The sequence below is a fragment of the Mytilus edulis genome, chromosome 11, assembly GCF_963676685.1.
Source record: "Mytilus edulis chromosome 11, xbMytEdul2.2, whole genome shotgun sequence".
Taxonomy (NCBI): Eukaryota; Metazoa; Mollusca; class Bivalvia; order Mytilida; family Mytilidae; genus Mytilus; species Mytilus edulis.
Genome location: NC_092354.1, coordinates 51424336 through 51446745, shown reverse-complemented (window position 1 = coordinate 51446745; position 22410 = coordinate 51424336). Strand labels below are relative to the sequence as shown.

The window sequence follows — 22410 nt, the reverse complement described above, 5'->3', positions numbered from 1 at the left end:
TTGACCCAAACACACCTAATAAAGAAGACAAAGAGGTTTATAAGTGGTATTTTATCTTCCTAAAATCATCTTGTGTATCATTTTCAACTGTTTGTAGGCAGATAAGATAGATATTTGATCATTTATTTGTCCACACTCTATTCTATCTTGATGCGGCTTGCTTTGGATTTATCGAAGAAATTTTGCTCGAATCGCTGTAGTTGTCGTCATTCAATATACTAGATATTTCTCAAACTATTGAACTGATTATGACAAAACTTGACAGAAATGCTTGAAATAACCAGTATTTCAAAGGGAAAAAGTCACATTCAGTTTATTGAACAAAAAGGTCTTCTTTAGGTGTAATACCACCAAATCTTGGTACGTCACATCCGGTTGCATACGAAAGTAGGTCTAAAAAAAATATTCCCTTGAATTTGACCGTTGTAGGTAATTAATCCTACATTTTATTGCAGTAAAACTATTTCTGTGTCATAAACATATGTCTTTGGTATTTCAAAACACCATTATTTTTTATTTGTGATTTCTATAGAAAATTTTGTAATCTTGAGGTTACATGGTGACTAAACCTTGTACACAGATAGAATAAGGGGAGAAATTTAAAAGGTTAACTTCCAATGATGGTTATTTTCTTATATGCAATGAAATGTTATGTGAAACTTTTTCTATAGAACTGGACAGGATAAAACTTTACTAATGCCAAGTATTTCTTTATTTGAAATAAAGATAAATTCTGCACAATTTTTTGAAAAGTGCAAATTTAACAAAGACTAATAGGGGAAAATCAATGGTGGTATTACACCTATATGGTTTCTCAATTTTTAGCTCACCTGGCCCAATGGGCAAAGTGAGCTTTTCCCATCACTTGGCGCCCGGCGTTTATCGTAATCCGGCATCGTTAACTTTTTAAAAAATCTTCTCCTCTGAAACTACTGGACCAAATTAAACCAAACATGGTCACAATCATCATTAGGGTATCTTGTTTAAAAAGCGTGTCTAGTGGCCGCCATTGCTAAAAATAGAACATAGTGGTTAAATGTAGTTTTTGGCTTATAACTCAAAAACCAAAGCATTTAAAGCAAATCTGGCATGGGGTTTAATGTTAATTAGGTCAATATCTATCCGTCAGACGAATCGGACAACTCTTTGTTGGGTTGCTGCCCCTGATTTGGTAATTTTAAGGAAATTTTGCTGTTTTTGGTTATTTATGGAAGCTTCATTTTGTTCTAATGGTATTGTGCAAGATGTGTCTATATCGGAAATGGTTGCTAAAATAGTATTATATCTGATAAAATTTCACTGTCAGTAGGATTACAAAGTTTGAACATAGCTCTTCCTCGTTTAACTTTTACTAAACCCCTTTGTGCCATTAAATTCGCAGTTTCTAATTGTTTTACTGGTTTCAATAATATAACTTGATTTTCAACACATTTTGAAATTTTTACTGGAACATCAATCTGATTTAAGGCTTTATCTTTAGGTTCTTTTGTGATCTTGCCAAACCTTTGTTTTCATTTATGGTACATACTGTAGCTGTTCCGCAATATACTAATTTCTTTTTGAAAAATTCAATGAAACATCATATTTTTCCATAACATCAATTCCTATTATGAATGAATGGTTCAAGCCTTGTACAATGTGAACAGGAAATGTAAACTTTTTATCAGCAATAGCAATTGGTAGAACTATTTTTCCCAACAAAACTAATTGACGACCTCCTACTCCAGTGTCTATCAAAGCTGAGGTTTTTGAATTGCCTATTTTAATGTTTATCTTATTCTTTGCCTCAATTGATGATGTAAGATTTACATCCGCGACTCTGACTTTGTGCCTACCCCGAAAATTATTATCTAGGATAGGCTCGTACCCTTAGCGTGAATTATGTTGATTTTGATAATTCGGGTCATATGAAATAGCTGGGTATGATTGTTGTTGAATAGGATAAGTTTGTTGATAATGCTTTTGATTTCTTTGATACGCATTATTTGTATTTCTTGAACTCATGTTTTGTTGACCTCTATTTGATCGTTGCCCTAATCTACATGCCGAATCAAAATGACATATCCTATTACAATTATAACAAATCTTATTTTTAGCTGGACACCTGCTGAGATCGCAATTTCGTCTATAACATCTAAAGCAAATAAAATTTTAATTGGTATTTCTTGGCTGACTTTGAAAATTATTTTGTCTGTGTGAAGTGCCAGAATATCCTCTATTAATTGTTGAAATTGAAAAATGCCACGCTTAATTTTTCAGATAAATTTGCGATTTCAGCTTGCATCCCTACAATAGTTGCTGAATCATCATCAATATGCAATATCATCTGGTGATTCAGTACAATTAATAGTTTTTTTTCCAGCCAACAAAGTCGTTTCTCGCAACTCTGACTTTTAACAGTTGGAAAATTATAATTCACTTTTGGTGGTACATTGGTAACATTAGGTATAAAATTAAATTGATATTTACTTTAGAGTCTTGCTTCCAAACTCTACTCCTGCACCTTCTGTTACTGTTTCTGTTGTTTTCGGCACTGGCGCTGCAGCTCCCTGTTCTTCTGGTTGATCCAAGTTTTCACTAGTATCTGGATGTGCTTCCTCCGTTTCTTTTTCTGTTATACTTTTGAGTTTCTTTGCTATCGTCCCTTCTCCAACTTTTGTTCCGGTGCTGGTGATAGTGAGTGGAATCCTTGGAGGTTATTCGTCTTGTTTTTCCGTGATCGTCTGGGTGTCTTGCCACTTCAAAGCTTCATCCACCGGAAATGTTTCTTGCTCTGCACCACTTTTTATAGTTGGTTTCGGTGTTGTTTTGGGGTTTGACTAACTCGACTTGGTTTAGTGAGAGGTTGGATGAAACTTTGTATGATAGGCAGATAACCAGTACTTTTTATGCTGTTCGTGTTTATGACTTTATCATACCACAAGGGTTTCAGAAATAGTACCTTTAAATAAAAACACAAAGTTCTGTTCAGCTGGAATTTACAGATCTTGTTTAATTTTAATGGAATGTTTGAAATTTTCCTTGCTATAAACACAATTTGTTTATTGTATAATTCTTATTTTCCTTTCTCTTCTTTTGTAGGGTAATTACTACAAGGATTTCTCTTAATGAGGCTGAATATCTAAACATCGGATCCACCATTTCAATAATCAATAAAAAGTTGATGAGCGCTGATGTAAAAATCAAATATTTCCAACAAAGTTTAAAGGTGTTGCAAACACAAATGCTGAAAGACATGAGATTCAACGAGCTTCTTGATCAAAGAAAACAAGAACTTGTAAAACATCACGAGTCATTAATGCTACTGGTGACACAATTAGCACCTTAATAATTCTATTGAAGGACTGATTTTTCAAACATACGACCCTTAATCCAACGCTTCGTCGTCTATGTGCTCCTCCACTATGGGTTTCTTGATTTTTTTTACTATTCTTCTTTTCTTTAGTGGTAGTTGCGTTTCCTCCTCCTCCGACAATAAAGCAGGAAGATCCTCGTCTGTTTACAGCTCTTCTATTATTGTCGGCGACGCCGGCACATCTTTTGGTATCGTCGGGGGTGTTGTTGTCGACACATTCTTCTTTCCCTCTACCATCTGCAAAGCTTTCTCTTCCTTTGCTAATTGAGTTCTGCTCTGCTCTGAAAAAAGTGTTTTAATTTTAAATTGGATCAAGAAATCAAAGATGTTAAATCATATATTTTTTTAGAATAATAAACATTACAATAGACATAATCACTTAAAACAAGTTTGTATTAATATATATTATGACATACCAGAATACCGAAAGACTGACAAGAACCTACTTCTTAAAGGTTATATTTTATATTCTGACATATTGTGAAACTACTAGTAACTGTCATGGTGTCTTAACTTAAAGGTGGGTCTACAAATTGAAGATGTAAAAACACCAAGGTGAACATTCTACATTGTGAATGGTCGGATTTCGAACAGACTGCAAAGAATGTATAATCCATGATAGTAGTGCGTATTATCAATTACTTACAAGACAAACAAAATATGTTGTTACGAGGATGGTAGAGAGTTATGTTCGTGCAACGTTTTAAGCATTTCATTATGCGCGTACTCCTGTATTTTGATTTTTTTTTAAATTTCGTTGTCTTATGATTGCAGGGATACACGTGATACATATTTCATTTAATTCATCGATTGTGTTTCAGTTTATTTCTCGTGCATTAGAAATGATAGTTTAGTATAAAACAATAACTTTGTTAAAATTCTCGACTATACCATTTTGTTATATGAAAAATTAAAAACTTAATGCTTACCTGTGTTTCAAAATTGGAAGCCATCCCTTTCAATTTATCCAAATCAATCAACGTCACCATGTTGTAATATTCCTTTTGCGACATTGAAAAAGTTTTAAACCCTCCAAATTGGTTAGGTCTTTTACGGTGGAAGTATATGGTGCCACCATATGAGTTGATTCTTGTCCAGAAGTTAATGGGTTTGTTTGAAACTATTATAGAGCATGTCCCTTACTAATCTTGATGCTTGTTAAGCCAGAAATATTCTCTTCTAAAATCTCTAACGTGGTGTCCGGTAAAATTCTATAAATCTTGATTCTGCTGACTCCTTCTCCGAACAAAACATAGTAATTTGGTGTTCTAAATTTACAACTCTAAATTTCCGATGGGAAAGTTCTGATACATTCATGTGGAACATCAAATTGAACAAACCCGTCTATGGGAATAAATAGCATAACCAACAAGATAAACATTTTTTTTTATTTTCCAATCTTCTTCAATCGTCACAAAATGAGCATGTGCAAAGGTCAATAAATATGATACAGGATAAATTAATGATATATTGTTTCCGATCGAAATATCAAGTCGTTTAAATTTTTAAATATCTAAATGTTTGGTAAATAAAAGTGTTGCTTGGATTGTATTAGGATATATTAAAAAAAAAAGGAAGACTTTACAGATATGAGTAGATTTTCATTAAACTGAATTCTATTTTTCAGAATGATATATCCAAGACTACAACACAGAAAAGGAAGCAAGAATATGACATGACAAGCAGTGTCACTACTGAACAGATAGAAAAAACAGAGGTAAATAGTTTACAATTATGTTTAGACTTAGTATGAAACAACATAATACAAGATAAGTATATTGATTATGAGTATCTTATTACTATGTTTTATCATGTAAGATATGTTGGATAGGTTTATGTGTTGAAATTATCGATAACTTAATAAGTATCTCCACTATAAAATTAATTCTAAATCTGAATTCTATTTTTCAAAATGATGTATCCAAGGCCACAACACAGGAAAGGAAGCGAAAATATGACTTGACAAGCAGTGTCACCACTAAACAGATAAAAAAACAGAGATAAATAGTTTACAATTATGTTTAGACTTAGTATAAAACAACATAACATAAGAATATTGGTTATGAGTATTTTATTACTATGTTTTACCATGTAAGATATGTTGTGAAGGTTTAACTATTTGGAAAGGGGTTGTTTGATAAGATTTGTCTAGATATTTTTCATTAAAAAAATTATTCTACATCTTCTATTTTTTAGAATGATGTATCTAAGGTCACAACACAGGAGAGGAAGACGGGAGATGACATAACAAGCATTCTAATGCAGTCTTAACGTTTTTCTTAATTCTCATTGGTTAATCCCATAATTTGCATAGCATCAATTCCACGGTTGAAATGTCATCGGGTATTTGAAGCCGTATCACATATATTCCTACGCGTTTATTTACAAACAAAATGGAAGACCAATCTGAGTATTTGTACGATAGCGAGGAAATTGAACTTTTAGGGCAGTTGATTATGCCAGACTTTGAGCTGAAGTCAGATGTGTTGGAAGAAATGGAAATTGAAGCATCCCAAAGCGATGAGGAACTGGCCGAGGCAATTCATGCCATTGAGGAGACCGAAAGTCATGAATCTCCCGAAACAACAGCACTGTCAGCAGACGACGTACATGTATCTGTACCAGCCATGGAAATACAACAAGAAGTAACAAGCAGATTCGCAAAACTTGACGATGATGCGTTGGAAAAAATCATTTGTGAAACAGAGAGTACTTCAACAAAAAGACAGACAAAATATGGCGTCAAAATATTCAAGCGTAGGTGTCAATTCTAAAAAAGCAGAATCGTACAGTGTATGATCTGCACAGCTTTATCCCAAATTCCATATCCTATATCTTTTTCTTTTTATATAGCAAACACCTTTCTTTTCAGTCTCTCCAAAATAACACACATATAAATATACAAACCTAAAACATTTATTTCATAACAAGGCAAATAAAGAATAATAATTTTGTTGGACAGAGCAGTTTCTGAATATTTTTTTTAAAGACTGACATAAATACACATCTTGAGTTCTAAGTACTAGTACATGTACCTTCAATAGATTTTTGTATCAAGAAGGAAAGTTTTTACATGCAAAAATTCAAATTAAAACAAAAATTTTATGTATATCCAAATCTCGACAGAAAAATGGTTGTGCAGGGCCACTAAGCAATCTGCCCATTTTGCACCAGCAAAACCATATAACGCTTAGGCGGGGAATCGAACCCCGGTACACAACCTTTTTTCTGCATATCTTTTATATCTTTCAGTCTTCAAGGAACATAAAATCAGTTCTTTACAATACTGTAAATTCAGAAATTATTGCGACAAGTGCGACAGGGTTATAATCATAATAATTTAAAATTGGATTTTGAAATTCTTTATATGATCTCAACAGGTTTTTTTTCAATATCGCAAAAATAAGAAATGCATTTTAGTCTTAAATGATAAAATCGCAATTTTAAATAAACGCAATAATTTCTGAATTTACTTTATTCCAATATTGCCTTAGAGTTATAAGAAATAACAGGATTGTACTTTGAAAATTACTGCTGTTCAATTGCCACTTACACAGTCTTAAATTTAGGAGATAACTGTATTGTATTTTCAAGATCTGACGGCATCAATTGGGGATTTGATGGTCGCAAATTATGTTTACTGGCGAAGCGTTAGCGCAGACAGTAAACAGGTATTTGCGACCACCAAATACCAAATTCATGCCGTCGGAGCTTTAAATTTAGGAGATAACTGTATTGTATTTTAAGCTCTGACGGCATCCATTGGGGATTTGATGGTTGCAAATTAAGTTTACTGGCGACGCGTAAGCGGAGACAGTAAACGGGTATTTGCGACCATCAAATCCCCAATTGATGACGCCTGAGCTTAAAATACAATTAATTAATTATCGGTTGATAATTGTCTCATAATCATTAGCAATCATACTCGTTTTCTTATTTTTATATTAAAAGTGGCCATCAATTTGCAAAACAACATTGTAAAAAACTAGACACAGATATTATATAAACAGTGCTTAGGAGATAAAAAAGAGGGACGAAAGATATCAAAGGGACAGTCAAACTCATGAATCTAAAACAAACTGACAACGCCATGGTTAAAAATTAAAAAGACAAACAATAGTACACATGGCACAACATAGAAAAACAAAGAATAAACACAAACCCCACCAAAAGCTAGGGGTAATCTCATGTGCTCAATAAGGGTAAGCAGAACTGCTCCATACATGGCACCCGTTCTGATATCAAATCTGATAAATAGTCTTACTCGGTAGGTCACATTCATGAAAGGGAAGGGAATTGTAGTTACGACGTAAGGAACATATCTGATATCATTTGTGAAACTGTATTTTAATCACCAATTCATGCTGTCAGATTTTCTAAAAAAATTGTTATGTTTATTCTAATAAAACTTGCAGACAGAAAACAAAGTCAAATCAAGCACTTAAAATTTAAAAATACTGTTCTGAATATCAAGCTCTGACGGCATTAATTGGTAATTTGATGGTCGCAAATTAGGTGTACTGGCGATGCCTTGACAGAGACAGTAAACCGGTATTTGCGACCATCAAATCACAAATTGATGCCATCGCAGCTTGAAATACAAAGATCATTTTGATTGGATAACATCACAAATTTTGATGGCATCAATTAGGAGATAACTGTATTGTATTTTAAGCTCCCACAGCATCAATTGGGGATTTGATGGTCGCAAATTAAGTTAACTAGCGATGCATTATCAGAGAGTTAGCAGATATTTTCGACCATCAAATCCCCAATTGATGCCGTCGCAGCTTATATTGTCATCTCCACTCTAAAACTGACAAAAACAATGTTAAAACATGTATTTAAAACTTGTCATATGCTGTCTGTGGTTGCGTTCCATAGCATCAATTGTGTAAATAAGTGTTGTTATCCAAGCAAAATGAATTTTACAAATGTTGTTGCATTATAATTAAAATGGAATTAACAAACGACAATGTTGCACTAGTATACATGTAAATAACTATTAAATTAAAAATAGAATGATATATTTATCATTAAAAATCTTTTTTTTTCTTCTTACAGAATGGTTGACTGAAACAAAACAAGACTCAAACTTTGAGCAATTTTCAACAGAACAGCTTGATCATATTCTTAGAAATTTTTATGCAGAGGTTCGAAACACAGATGGTCAACTATATGCAAAGAGCACTTTTGTAGGCATAAGAGCGCAGTATGGTTAATGACTTTGTTCGCGCCAAATAGTAAAAACAGTTTTGCAACAGTTACGTCCCTTTATCGCCGTTGTTATGCCAGTGTCAAAATGGCCGCGTCTATCTAAAAATCTATCGATTTGTTATATTCCTGTGTTCATTTGAACATGAATCGTTGCTTATATGATGTAATATTTTATTTAATCAACATTTGGTGTAAGATTGTTAACCGATGTTTGAGTTGAATTGATATTTAACTGATAAATCTTCAGCGGTCGGCGATTAAGCCCCGCCCATCGATGCCCATATTTGGCAAATCATTGTCTCGAAAAAGCTTTCGGATGTTCACCAAGCACCTGTCGAAAATGTTATGCAACAACAAGTTTGCATTGAAAACAGTGCCTGTTTCTGCCGGGAAAGGCGAACGATTAGTGAATTATTCAACAGAACAGAACTCGGAAGAGCATTAATAGTTATACAAAAGGGTTTTCGATATAACAGAAATCTGCATTTGTTAAATTTAAACATTTAATGTGAGAAGTTACCTGTTTGGCCTGTTACTTTTTACCTGTCTGGTAGGTTCATCCTTCTCACATTGTAAAAAATATTTACCAAATCATGAATCAATTTGAACTTACACATCAAGTAAGATTAGTGGAAATTAATAAGTTTACCCTCTTTAAATAAATAAAGAATAATTAATATATTATTATTATTATACAAGCAGAGGCTTTGAGTAAGACTTGTATAAATAGTAAGACTCATTGGCAGTCATACCACATTTCTTTATTTTTATACTGTAACCTAAGTTATGGCAGACTGCTGTATCTTATCAGATACTTGTACAATTTTCCTCACTTAAGATTGTGTTATTTTTCTTAATAAGACCTATATACATTGTATATCAAAGTCAAAACTGGTTTTCCTGTTAAAACAGTAAGTATAGAAAATCAGTTGCCTGCCTACATGTTCCTGTCCTATTTTGTCAGCATGTTAGCAGAAACACAGGTATTTTTAGGCATTGGTCATGTCTACTGTGAGCCTGTACTTTACTCATAGCTTAGTCCGAGAATCCTCGGACGTAACAAATGTTTTGCCAAACAAGCTGGGGCCACACTTTTTTCATCATGCTTGAAAAGATATTGATTGATAATTGGTATGTAAGTTTTATCATGACAAGTTCCAGATCAAGTTCAAATTTTTGTTTTGATCTGAAAATTTTCTGCATGTTATGGTCCTTTGACTTAAAAATTCACTTATATAATCAGTTATTTACACTGTTTTAGTAACGCCGTTTTTTATTTCACGTTCAACATGTTTTTACTTTTTTATTTGACGTTCAGTCGTGCAAGACGGGTGCCTCGTTTAACGTGTTCTGCGTATTTAATTTTACGTGCATCATGATTTTCAAAGTCTTATTTTGTGTGCTCGGTATTTTTCAAATAAAATTCAAACAATTGGCAGGGATCTTCAAGAAATACTTTTTTAAACGCCGTAAACCAATTATAACATTAATGTGTATACTAAATCAGGAAAATCAAGTAAAATAAAGAGTTAATATATACAAGAAGACAGTGATTCAGTCATAAAAGGTTCACATAAAAGTATTTATTTTTCGTGCAACGTTCATTACAGAAATCATTTCACGTTCAACGTGAAATTATGTCTTATTTCACGTTTTTTTCGTGCAAGCAACCCCCCTTTACCACCCTCTAACATGATAATTTAATTTTTACCCGTAGAGGACTATGTATTGCCATAGATTGCAATATACTCTCAGAATGCTTGTTAATTTTTAATTTACTAAACATAATTTTGATAGGCCTTTAGGCACCCTTTGGCTTTTAGTCGCCCTCTGATGCATGCTTATCTGCCTGTAACATAGCTTCAAGGTGAATGGTGTTGTACAGTTCATCATATAAGTCATTAACCAGGCAACCTTACTACAAAGGACCTGGGGGTTCAGATAAAGAGGGCTAATACACTTTGTTGCATTGATCATGTTGATGAAGGAAATTTCCAAAACATGTATTGTATAAATTGTACATTATGTATGTACATGTACAAAGTCAGGAGCGTTTTATTCAGTGGTTGTTGTTTGTTGATATACAATGTATATTGTATTTGTGTTTAGTTTATTGTTTTGTACATAAATAAGACTATTAGTTTTCTTGATTGCATTCTTTTACATTTGTTATGTCAGGGTCTGATATGGTATAGATTTTTTTCATTGTTGAAGGACACCTGGTGACCTATAGTTGCTTCCTTCCATTTCATTACGTCTCCGGCAGAGTTGTCTTTTTGGCAATTATGCATCTTCAAATTTTTCATATGGTACATTTTGTACAATGTTTTATAAAATATGTTAAACAACAACAAGCATTTATATAATTAGCAACCATGCAGTTTATTTCCTGGTACTTTAAAACTACATAAATGTACATGTGACATATTGCAATATTAATACTAGCTTGGGTGAATTAAAGATATATATAAAACCAGAGCTGCTCTATCATGTTCCTATCCATAAAATTAAGGGCCGCAGGGGCACAGGGTGCCACCTGGCTTGCATACATATATATACATTCATGAGAAATTTTGTATCATTCAATAATGCGTCATTTATATGCATATAATGGTATATCTACTTTGAATATCATGTGTACCTTCTTTTCTCTGTGTATTTTCTCCAGCTAGCTTAGTACATGTACATATATACATTGTATGTACATGTATGTTTACATTCAATGTTTTTAAAACTATCAAACATTTTCCAGGTCTTGATGTTAAAAATAAAAGTTAGTTTAAATAACTTATTACCATGATGAAAGTATCAACAAGTTACATGTACATGACTGCTTAAATTATAAAAATAGAAAATTACCTTAAACATGTTAAAGATAAAAACAAGATAAAAGTTAACATTCTTGAACAAAAAATAGGATGCATTGTTGTAGGTAAGAGTTTTTTTTATGTTCCCTATTTTATTTTGACGTAAAGAGTATACAATTATTTTGAACGTCACAGAGTCAATAGTAAATCTTCAATACTAAATATATAGAACAATACATATTTTATTTGACCTAATAAACTGCAAGAATAGAAGCTATACACCTACATGTACATGGTGTAACAGGGAACACACTGTTTTAATTAACCAAACTGATTTCTTTCAACAAACATTGTCTCATAAAAAGGCTTTACCTTCACCAATTTGTCCATAAATATCCAAGTTCCAAATTGAAAATCCTTGATAGAATTGCAACAGTTTGAGACAATTTTAATGGAGTCTTTTTTCATACAAACTGAGTACGCAAACTCAGTAGAAACTCATTTCTCATATATATATATATATCAATTTTAGTTCTGAACTGTATATGGGTTTAGTAATGTTATTGGGTGCTTATATTCCATCTGCTTAATTGTATATCAATTTGTTTCAGTAGTTCCTTCTGTTTTGAGTCCCGATTCCTTTTTAATTGGCTGAACTTGCCAAGCAGTTTAAAACCAACTACTGCCTTGGCTTTTTCATAGCTCTTTCTAAATGATTGATCAAAGGAATGTTCTTGAACAAGTCTCCTGTATCGCTTGAAAGTCTTTACATCTGCAGTGTCAGCACCTAGCACTTTATCTAGAAGTTCAAGTGTAGACATTTTCAAGCTCACTGTAAAAACAGATTACAATATTATTAGTTTAAATAAACAATGAAGAAATTCAAAAGAATATGAAAAACTTTTAGCTGAATATAACTTTAAAACTTAATCCATAAATTTCTGAATTATGTCATGTTTTTCATTATTTTTTTTTTAACTTTTTAGTCCTCATAGCCATTTATCATATACAGTTGTACATGTATCTTCCCAATATGTTTGTTATATTCATTATTTTTCATAGAAACAATTTTTTGTACCTGGCATTGCAGTCATTACTTCTAGTTTACTGTTTGCTTTATTTTTACTTTCACCATCCTTCATCACATCAAAGGGATCTACAATTATAAACAATTCACAGGTAAAGGGTTAATATAAGCAACTGTATTCATGTTAAAATCTTTTAACAAACATGAACTGTACCACTTTAAAAGTTTTGTCACCATACTCAACAATCTTGAATTAATGAATGCATCACGTAACTTGAATTGGATTTTACATGGTGCATGTAAAGTAAAAATCAATACTTATATATATCAAGTACCTATATCTTCCTTATTGTCAGCTGATACATTTCTCTTTTTTTTAACTTTTCCTTTGGTGTGACCCATCATGAATTGGTCTGGGAAGGATTCTTTGGCATGCTTTGCTTGCTTGTCTGTTCAATATAAATTAAAGCCATATCATTGATTATATTCAAGTATGCTAGAACAAGGAATATGTTCATTTTCCTACATGTAATAACTATATATCACTTATCCATGCATCAAGAAAGTATAGAAATGCTTTGAATTTTATTGGGGGGGGGGGGGGGCAAGATCTTTCTGATAATGTGTTTGTTTTGTTTTTTTAACTTTTCATGTACTTGATGTACTTTCTTCTTGCCCCCTGAGTCTCCCTTCAGTCTGTTTATTATTACTTGGAAATAGCTATTTCTATATTTAAAAATCTTCCAAATTATTTATCATGTTTTATTCTTTACATGTTTTATATTTATGATATTAATAATGATTAATCTATTACAATTTTTAAATTCAATTTTACAGTAATTATATAATTAATTGAATTTTGTACCAGAATATCATGAATATATACCTGTTTAATAGTATTTAAAAGGAAATTTTGAAAGAATATATGAACATGATGAATTAATTCCTACTGTATATTTGATAGAAAATAGACAGATAGTTAACATGGTTAATGAAATGTTACCTTCAATGTAAGAACGATATACCAGTTTAAACTTCTCATTTTCTAAGTGTTTGAATCCTGTAATTTGAAAAATATTGCATTGTTTCACAAATTATAAAGACTCACATGTACACAACTCTTTTTTTTCATAGATGTTAGATCTCTATACAAGAATATATAAAATATCGCCTGTTACCTTCTCATTTGTCGGGTTGTTGTCTCTTTGACCTATCCCCATTTCCATTTTCAGTTTCATTTTTATTATCTTTATTGATACAAATATCCAATGAAATGTATACATATAAGTTCCATTTCTTTAATATTTATTCTTCTAATTTTAATTCAAATGTATACCATGATCATATACAAATTATTTTAAATCTGAGAGACAGTACTAAACTAAATTGAAAATACAAATAACAATTACTGTTTTGTTTTTCAGGTAGAGATTCTGTCATATCATTGGTGTAGCATCTGTTGTCACTACTGAATGGAATTGGTAATGTCTGAATAACTTCATCTAAAAAAAGATAGCTCTAGATACAGGTACTACATTACTGAATACACTTATCATGTATATTATTGCGATTGATGAACAATGAACAGAAATGCAAATTTGGTTATTACAATTGTAGAAAATACTGCAAAACAAATGAATTTTTGCATTATAAAAATAAATCTGAAATTGCATTATATTGTCTACTTGATTTTAAAGTTATAAAAAGGGAAAACTCTACCACCTGTTTATAATTACCAGAGGTGGATTTAGGGGGGGGCCTTTTGGGAAAATTTTTGGATGATTATATAGGAAATCACTGAAGTGTGACGAGACCCAGTCCCCTATTAGGCAGCCAGTGGGCCCCACTTATGAAAATTTCTATATCTGCCACTGATAACAATTTATAATTAAAAACATTTAATAACATCATTAATGGATTATCATCTTCATTTGTACTTTTGTACCAACAGGACTTACGAGGTTGGTTGATGTGATCAAGTGGCATCAGCTCAGTGGATGGATCACTGTTATTCTTTGATATTGGTATGGTATTTGTGTCTACAAAAGAAATTTTAATAAGTAAGATTTAAAACATAGACAAAACTGAAGTTTTAAATACATGATAAAGCTAAAAAACATGAAACTGTGTTTGAAAAAAACAGATGAGTGCTGTTTTTTTTTTAATCACACAAAACAAATTAAATTGAGAATGGAAATGGGGAATGTGCAAAAGAGACAACAACCCGACCATTGAAAAAAACAACAGCAGAAGGTCACCAACAGGTCTTCAATGTAGCGAGAAATTCCCGCACCCGGAGGCGTCCTTCAGCTTGCCCCTAAACAAATATATACTAGTACAGTGATAATGAACGCCATACTAATTTCCAAATTGTACACAAGAAACTAAAATTAAAATAATACAAGACTAACAAAGGCCAGAGGCTCCTGACTTGGGACAGGCGCAAAAATGCGGCGGGGTTAAACATGTTTGTGAGATCTCAACCCTCCCCCTATACCTCTAGCCAATGTAGAAAAGTAAACGCATAACAATACGCACATTAAAATTCAGTCCAAGAGAAGTCCGAGTCTGATGTCAGAAGATGTAACCAATACATTTAAATCTCACACGCCATGGCGCCAAGAGAATATCCAAGAAAATAACAAACAATAACGCAATCTGATTCCTTTTACAATGTATCATTAGTACTAGTTTAAATGAGTATATTATCTTCATACATTAGTCAACTTACTAATTGTCAGTTTTGAACTTGCTCCTCTGTCTGGTGTGGATTTCCCTTGAATATTGACACTATCTGAAAAGGAAATAAAAAATGGAATGCATGCTGTTTACTAAGATGAAATTTCATACATTTATTCTATAAAAAGACAAAAATAGAAAGAAAAATCTCACAATTAAATTGCATCTAGATCAAAGATTTGTTGAAAATCCTTTTATTTTTCAGTGCAACTTACCATGTTGTTTCTCAATGTCCTGTGGTGCAGACCCCTCACTGTCATTACTGCTGTTGGATGGAATGTTCTCCTCATCTAAAAATATGTAATGTAGAACTTTGTGAATTTTTATGGCAATGGCAACTCTTTTATTTTGTTAAATGTTCGTTAGAGTATCCATGATGTCTGATCTCAACTTACAATATAAAATCACTGTTGAACAATAGATATTTAAGTTCAGCCAGTATTCCATTTTTTCAAATAAGATTACCTCCCCTTATAAAGTACAGTTTAATTAAAATAATCAGTAAATACTTTTTTTCTATCTTCGTAAAAAATGTATTGTTCCAAAGTGAAGTTACATACATGAATTCATTTGAAAGAAAAGTCTCATGAATAAATTGCATCCAAAGATCAAATATTTGCTTATTTCATCAAATATATAAGCCAACCATTGATGTCGTTTTCACCAGATACCCAAATGACTTTGTTTAAATCAAATCTGAAATAATTGATCGGGAAATGTTCAAAAGAATATATAAATAAAAAAAGAACATAATTGAACTTTTTAATATGTTTTAGCTTACCAGGCGGCTTGTCGTGATTAGATGTCTTCTCTACAGATGGATTTCCATTAATGTTGAGTACAGGATTAACATCTGAAGAATAAAAGTATGAATTGTAAATTTTAATTGTAGATTCGCTTTGTTTAATACAGAATTTAAAACATTCATCACAAGATCAACTGCAAACAAACTATTATTCTGATATGTTGTAAAAATACCTCATGAAGCACACTATTTCTCATGTCTTCATGTGACTGTTAAATTACGATTATTGACATTTTGTGGCTAAATTTATTCAAATGTGTACCCTAGTTAATGCAATTTTTTTCAAGAATTTCAGCCCTCAAAATTAACTAAGATAGGAACACTTCAAATCCAACCATATTTTCAGCACACATAAGCAAATAGTTTTAAACACATATTATTATCGCTCAACAATCATTAGACAATAACAAAATATAGATATGAATTGAAAGGAAAAGTCAACATTTTCAAATTCTGTTAACTACACTTTAGCATTAAATTTGTATTGCATATTGCGTTTGTGCCAATGATAGAATAATGTATGGCCTTAACCAGCTGATTTATGATTTTGATTTATGGGTAAATTAAAAAAATAGCATGTCATTATATTTTGTATACGATTAACAATTGCTAAAAAAAACTATTTTTTTTCAGTGCAACTTACCATGCTGTTTCTCAATGTCCTGTGGTGTAGACCCCTCACTGCCATTACTGATGTTGGATGGAATGGTCTCTTCATCTAAAAATATGTAATGTAGTTGTAAATTATTATGGCAATTCCCTTTTAAAATTATATTACCTCCCCTCATAAAGCAGGTTTTTTTTTTTTGAATCCGTGAAATTCAGTCTTTGTAAAAAAGGTATTGTACTAAGATGAAAGTATACATACATTTATTCTTTTAAAAGGAAAGTCTCACAAAAAATTGCATTCCTAAATCAAATATATATCTATATTTTTATGCCCCACCTACGATAGTAGAGGGGCATTATGTTTTCTGGTCTGTGCGTCCGTCCGTCTGTTACACTTCAGGTTAAAGTTTTTGGTCAAGTTAGTTTTTGATGAAGTTGAAGTCCAATCAACTTGAAACTTAGTATACATGTTCCCTTTGATAAGATCATTCTAATTTTAATGCCAAATTAGAGAATTTATTCCAATTTCACGGTCCAGTAAACATAGAAAATGATAGTGCGAGTTGGGCATAGTGTACTGTGGACACATTCTTGTTAGATATAAATATATATATCTGTTTTTCAAATTACAAATCCAGGAAAGACAAAAACTGGTATAAATGAAACTATGGTGTTTATGTTACTTTTCTCATTACTTTTTTAACTTGTGACCAACAATGTACTTTTTCATGCAAATGCATCCAATGGTTAATTTCAACAAATTTCAATGCATATAGACTGCGGGTAGTTTTATTGTGACCTTAATTTTTACACAATTAAAATCTAAACATTTACTTTAAATACTTTTAATGATCATATTAGATCAGATTTTCCAGGTACTTTATGCTTTTCACCTTAATATATTTGAATGATCACAGTTGTTAAAAAAAATAAAGTATAAATGTTTTCTAATATAGGGACCTACAAGATTCAGTTTCTTCTTCCAGATCCAGATCCGTATTCACTACTTTTGACAACTGCCCTTCCTTGTATATTTTAACTTTAACACATGGTAGTTGGAAATTGCCTTCTGATATCTTGTTGACACATTTCTCCCAATTTATATTTAAGTGCTCATATTCTGTTTTCAGGTTGGAAGTGCTGAAGTGATGCAGAGTTGGGCCACTAGAATGATATTCCTCCTCATCTGGACCATCTAAAAACTCGATATTACCATCATTCACCTGCCACCAAACATGTTTTCCACAGACAAGAAAATCGGATATTCTCTCATAATGTGCTTGGATTAAGGTTGATCTTGTTGTGACTAATTGAGCAGGAATTATTGTGTTTCCTCTTTGTGGAAGTAAATGTGCCTGCTTACTTATAATAGATTCCTGACGTTTGAAGGAATCCAATCTATCATCATCATCAATTTTTTCTCTTGCCTTTAACCGAAGCATACAGTTGTCTACAATATATTTTGCCTGCCTGTTAGTGGTCCTTAAAGATATATTCCTCAAATCACCGAATGTTCTCTCTTCAGCTTCTGGTATCAAGGAACGCAGACAAAATATTCGATACATTTCTGGGAAATGAACCACAAGGCTATGGAAATGTGAACCATAAAATTTTCTGCTTGTCATTTTTTTAGGATTTCCTATGACATATATTACCAGTACACCAAAAAGAAAGCATTGGTTATATAAGCGAAGTACCTGTCTTGGAGATCTTTGACTTGCTGAACTGTAACATATGCTGATGATTTCCACTAAACTATTACATATTGCAACAAGGTCAGCATTAACCAGTCCATTTTCATACTTCGTCTGTGTGAAATGAGCAAGTTTAACAGCATACAATCGGGCATCACTTCCTTTTATTTGATTTTTGTCCCCTATTGTTACTTCAAAAAATTTTTGGTATTCTTTTTGGACTACAGCTGGTTCAAGATGGCAGGGAAGTTCTGTTAATAAATTTTGAACAACGTTGGTTATGTCATGTAATGGTTCACAGTTTGATACTTCATAATTTTCAACAAGTTTGTAGGAGTTTGAATGAAAGGAGGGACATATTAAAGCAGGCGGTCTCTGTATTCCCTGTAAAGTTTCAGAAAGTAAGTCCTGTAGATCTTTTTTGTTCATTTTTCTATGGTCAATATCTATCCTCCTTGTGTCTAATTCGGTTTCAATTTCTTCTTTTTTTAATTCGTTAAATGGATTTATGTTAGTTTCCATATCAAAATCTTTCCAAACTACCCCATTTTTTAATATTGTCATACGTTCTTGTATTGATGGCGTTTGCTTTCTTAAGCAGCAGTCAATGCTCATGTGGTTTTTGGCCATAATACCACACAGACATGTATAATTTCCCCCTCTTTTATGGCCAGCTTCAAATTGTCTAGCGGGATTGTCTCCAGTAAAAATTCTAAGAATATCATGTATTTCTGTTTTACAATTACTTATTGTTGGTGTTTCCAAGGACTGTAGATCATCTGCTCTTGTTTTGCTGTATGATAACTGGTCAATGTCTTTACTTTTTGATTGTCCAAAGATATACATTTTTGGTTTTTCTACCAAACCTTGGACATCAACAGATTTTCTCTCAGGAAATTTTTCTGCATACTCCTCATTTGTTAAATATAAATCTTTATCGTATAAGCATTGAACCATAACAGAAAAGTAGGTTCTGTTCAGAATGTCTGAGTGGTCATGCCAGAATTTCAAATGGCGGTACACTTTGTTTTTATTTGTATTTACCCTGAAAACATCCATATTGTCTTGTTCTTTTGTGAATTCCTTTGAAATTTGTTTCATTGGAATCATACGTCCATATATTTTAACTGTATTTGTTTCTAGTTTGCCATCTTGAGTGATTTTGTTTTGGTCGAATACTTTGGGAGCAATGGCAACACCAATGTCCAATTCAAAATTTTCAATTTTCTGTTTTATATTTCTGTTTAATTTTTTTGCAGACTTAGGAACTGGGACTCTAAGGCGTTTTGTTATGAGATGCCGTGAGCGTCTAACCCGTCTAAAATAGTCTCTGCCACTCATTCTTTTTTCAGTATTGTAGTTGAAAACATCTATGCCTTGTGACTTGGCAAATTCTATCAGGACCTGTCCACCATTTGCAGGTTGAATACCCTGTACATTTTTTACTCTATATTTCCTAGACCATTCATTCCAGTTTATTGGGACTGTTTTAGGATGATTTTTTAATTCATTAAGGAATTCCTCTTTGTTGAATGTATACTTTGATAAGTTTCCAACGCTAGATCTTTTTTTTAGTTTTCTTTCTGACTCATCTTTAAATCGCTTAGCTAGATTTTTTTTGGCCTTTGATTTTGACTCAAAAAAGGTGTGGAGCCTTTCCCTCTCATATTCATTATAAGATTTATTTGAAGCTAAAAAGTTTATTTCTTCATTTTCTTTGTTCAAAATTTTGGCTATTCTCTCCGTACTTTTGGAGACAATAGTGTGGATTCTCTTTTGTTTTTCATCTGATGTTAACTTTTTTGTCAAGTCATATAATTTACATGCTGTTTCTTTTATATTCATGTCAAGTTTGGCCTCTATGTATGGTTCAAGAGTATGCAAAATCTTTGTTGCTTTTGTTACATTTTTGGCTTTTGAGTTTTCACAGACTTTTTTTGTGAGTTCTTCACACAAATGGCTTACTTCTATTGTAGAAGGTGTCGTATATTTGTGCAGTGATGCATAAAAGATTTCGGACGTGCATTTTTCACAATTTTCTTTTTTATGGCGTTTTTTTTCTGCTTCAGACAGCTTGCACCAATTAAGCAAATTGTGCTTTTCAAGAAATATACTTTTTTCTCCTGTTTTATTATTGTTTTTCCAGTACTTGGCATTACTTAAGTAGTTTTGCAATCTTGGGATACGGGATTTAAATTCTTGGAGTGGAATATGCATCTTTGGATAGCTATGCATAAAAGCATGGTAATTTTCATATCTTGCTCTGACATTGATGTTTTGGCTGTGATTTGGAACATGGACTAGGATTTTGTTTTCTTTATTTGGTTGATCATTCCACCATTTTAAAGTTTCTGGTTCTTTAGTTGACCTTGCCAAGATCACTTTTGCGTAATTACACAAGTTCATTTTTCTTAATTTTATCACATATTAGCTAAAATGTTCAACTGCTCAGATGACCTTGCAATTATGTTATGTCCTCCATTGTTTGTTTATTTTGTATGTTTAAAGATTACTTAATTTTTGTATTTGTTGTAGCAAAAATAATATGTGTAAATTCAATTGAATAAAAAAAAGTAGTAAGTAAAATGTACTTTGTTATTTGATTCTATTTTGTACTTTGAAAGATGTGTAGAGGCTAACACAGTCAGATCATATATTATTTATTTTATTAAAAAAAATTTGGACAATATATATACATGTGATATATGCAGGAACAATTGTAAATTATTTTTGTAATTTATTTCATTTAACTAAATTATTCCTATTTTATTTTTTTTGCACACTAAGCAATACTATTGAAAGGGAGGTAATTACTTTTATTATCTCCCTTTGTTATTAATGAACAAATCCATAGTCTTTTTGTATTTTTTTTATTACAAATTTTATGTACAGTTTGATTTTTAAATTATACCATTGAAATATATGTTAGAAAGAATGAAAGTTTTTAGACTGTGTGGGGCCACTAGGCTATCTGCCCACTTTGCACCAGCAAAGAATTATTTACATACATGTATGTATTTGCCTAGGGAGGGAATCGAACCCTCATACACAGTTAAAGAGAGAAAAAAGCAATTTAAAGAGTATTTTCATTTGAATTAAATATCAACAGGAGATGTATGTAGGACATTTTCTCCCCCTTTTTGTTTAAAAAATCTTATATTAATATTTATATTTTAAGAAAAGGAGATAATTTCCATGATATATATTCAACTGATAATAAACACTAAGAAAAGCAAGATTATTCTGCCCTAGTTAAATGATTTATATTATGTAATATTTGAGTTCAAAATACATGTATTAAGTCGACTGTAATTGATGTTTAATTGAAGACTCCTATAGAGATGTGATAGAGAAAAAAGTGGCATAATTTTTGATTTTTAGAAAAATGGATAATTACCACATGAATCACTGTTTACTTTACTCGGAATAAATTGTTCCGAGTATTCCTTATTTTAATTGGTTAATTTTTACCTGGATTCAGAACCCTCTTATACATTTCTTTGTTTCAGGATTCACGGTACATTTGAAATTTATTGTTGAAATTATTTACTCTCCCATCCACCGCATACAACTGTGTAAGTTATGAATTTTATTGTATTCTATGTACTTATTATAAGATGTGCTTGTTTATACTGTGGCTAGCTCATATGTTTATTCTATCTGTTTGGATGATTATATTTATTATTTCTTATGTCTTGACGTTATATTGCTCATTAACATAAACTTTATATGTTGATGTGACTGTCAGTGGTATAGTAGAGTGTTTATTCTGTGCTGTAAAATTTATTAGTTTGTCTTGTGTGTATATTGTGCTGTAATAAAATTGAGTAACTTTAATTTCGTTTGTAGCAGTGTAATTTCAAAAGATCTAGAGCTGTTAAACCACTATGCATCAATACAAAATTAAGATGTTGTATGATTGCCAATGAGACAGCTCTGTGTATCCATCAAAGACCAAATGTATATAGATGTTAGCAACTATAGATCATCGTATGCTTATCAACTATGAGCAAAACATGTAGTAAGCTATACATTACATCATGACAGTGAAAAAAGTTATAGGACTGTGAGAGCTTATAGGTATCTGCCCCCTTCGCACCACAAGTATGAAACTGTAAATTCAGAAATTATTGCGTGCATTTATTATTGCAATTTTG

General features: G+C 31.9%; 1 protein-coding gene and 1 long non-coding RNA gene across 4 annotated transcripts; both read left to right on the top strand.

Annotated features, from left to right (window-relative positions):
• The first annotated feature begins 5748 nt into the window (after nucleotides 1-5748).
• Nucleotides 5749-8577, top strand: LOC139494354 (uncharacterized). Its single transcript, XM_071282521.1, has 2 exons — nucleotides 5749-6112; nucleotides 8420-8577. Exons 1-2 carry the CDS (start codon nucleotides 5749-5751, stop codon nucleotides 8575-8577), a joined length of 522 nt encoding a protein of 173 aa, XP_071138622.1.
• Nucleotides 8578-8583: 6 nt separating this feature from the next.
• Nucleotides 8584-22084, top strand: LOC139495783 (uncharacterized). Of its 3 annotated transcripts, XR_011657463.1 has the most exons (7): nucleotides 8584-9126; nucleotides 13835-13934; nucleotides 14358-14466; nucleotides 15351-15445; nucleotides 15922-16011; nucleotides 16584-16678; nucleotides 17690-22084. It is a non-coding gene; the product is annotated as an uncharacterized lncRNA (long non-coding RNA). The 3 variants fall into 3 exon arrangements; XR_011657464.1 differs by lacking the exon at nucleotides 8584-9126 and having other exon boundaries at nucleotides 13760-13934; nucleotides 16584-16683; XR_011657462.1 differs by lacking the exon at nucleotides 8584-9126 and having other exon boundaries at nucleotides 13775-13934.
• The last annotated feature ends 326 nt before the right edge of the window (nucleotides 22085-22410 follow it).

What these genes read in the sequence shown, in the direction of transcription:
- LOC139494354 (XM_071282521.1), top strand. Translation starts at nt 5,749, where the DNA reads ATGGAAGACCAATCTGAGTATTTGTACGATAGCGAGGAAATTGAACTT. An exon ending in TGGCGTCAAAATATTCAAGC is followed by an intron (nt 6,113 to 8,419) that starts GTAGGTGTCAAT and finishes TTCTTCTTACAG; the next exon opens with AATGGTTGACTGAAACAAAA.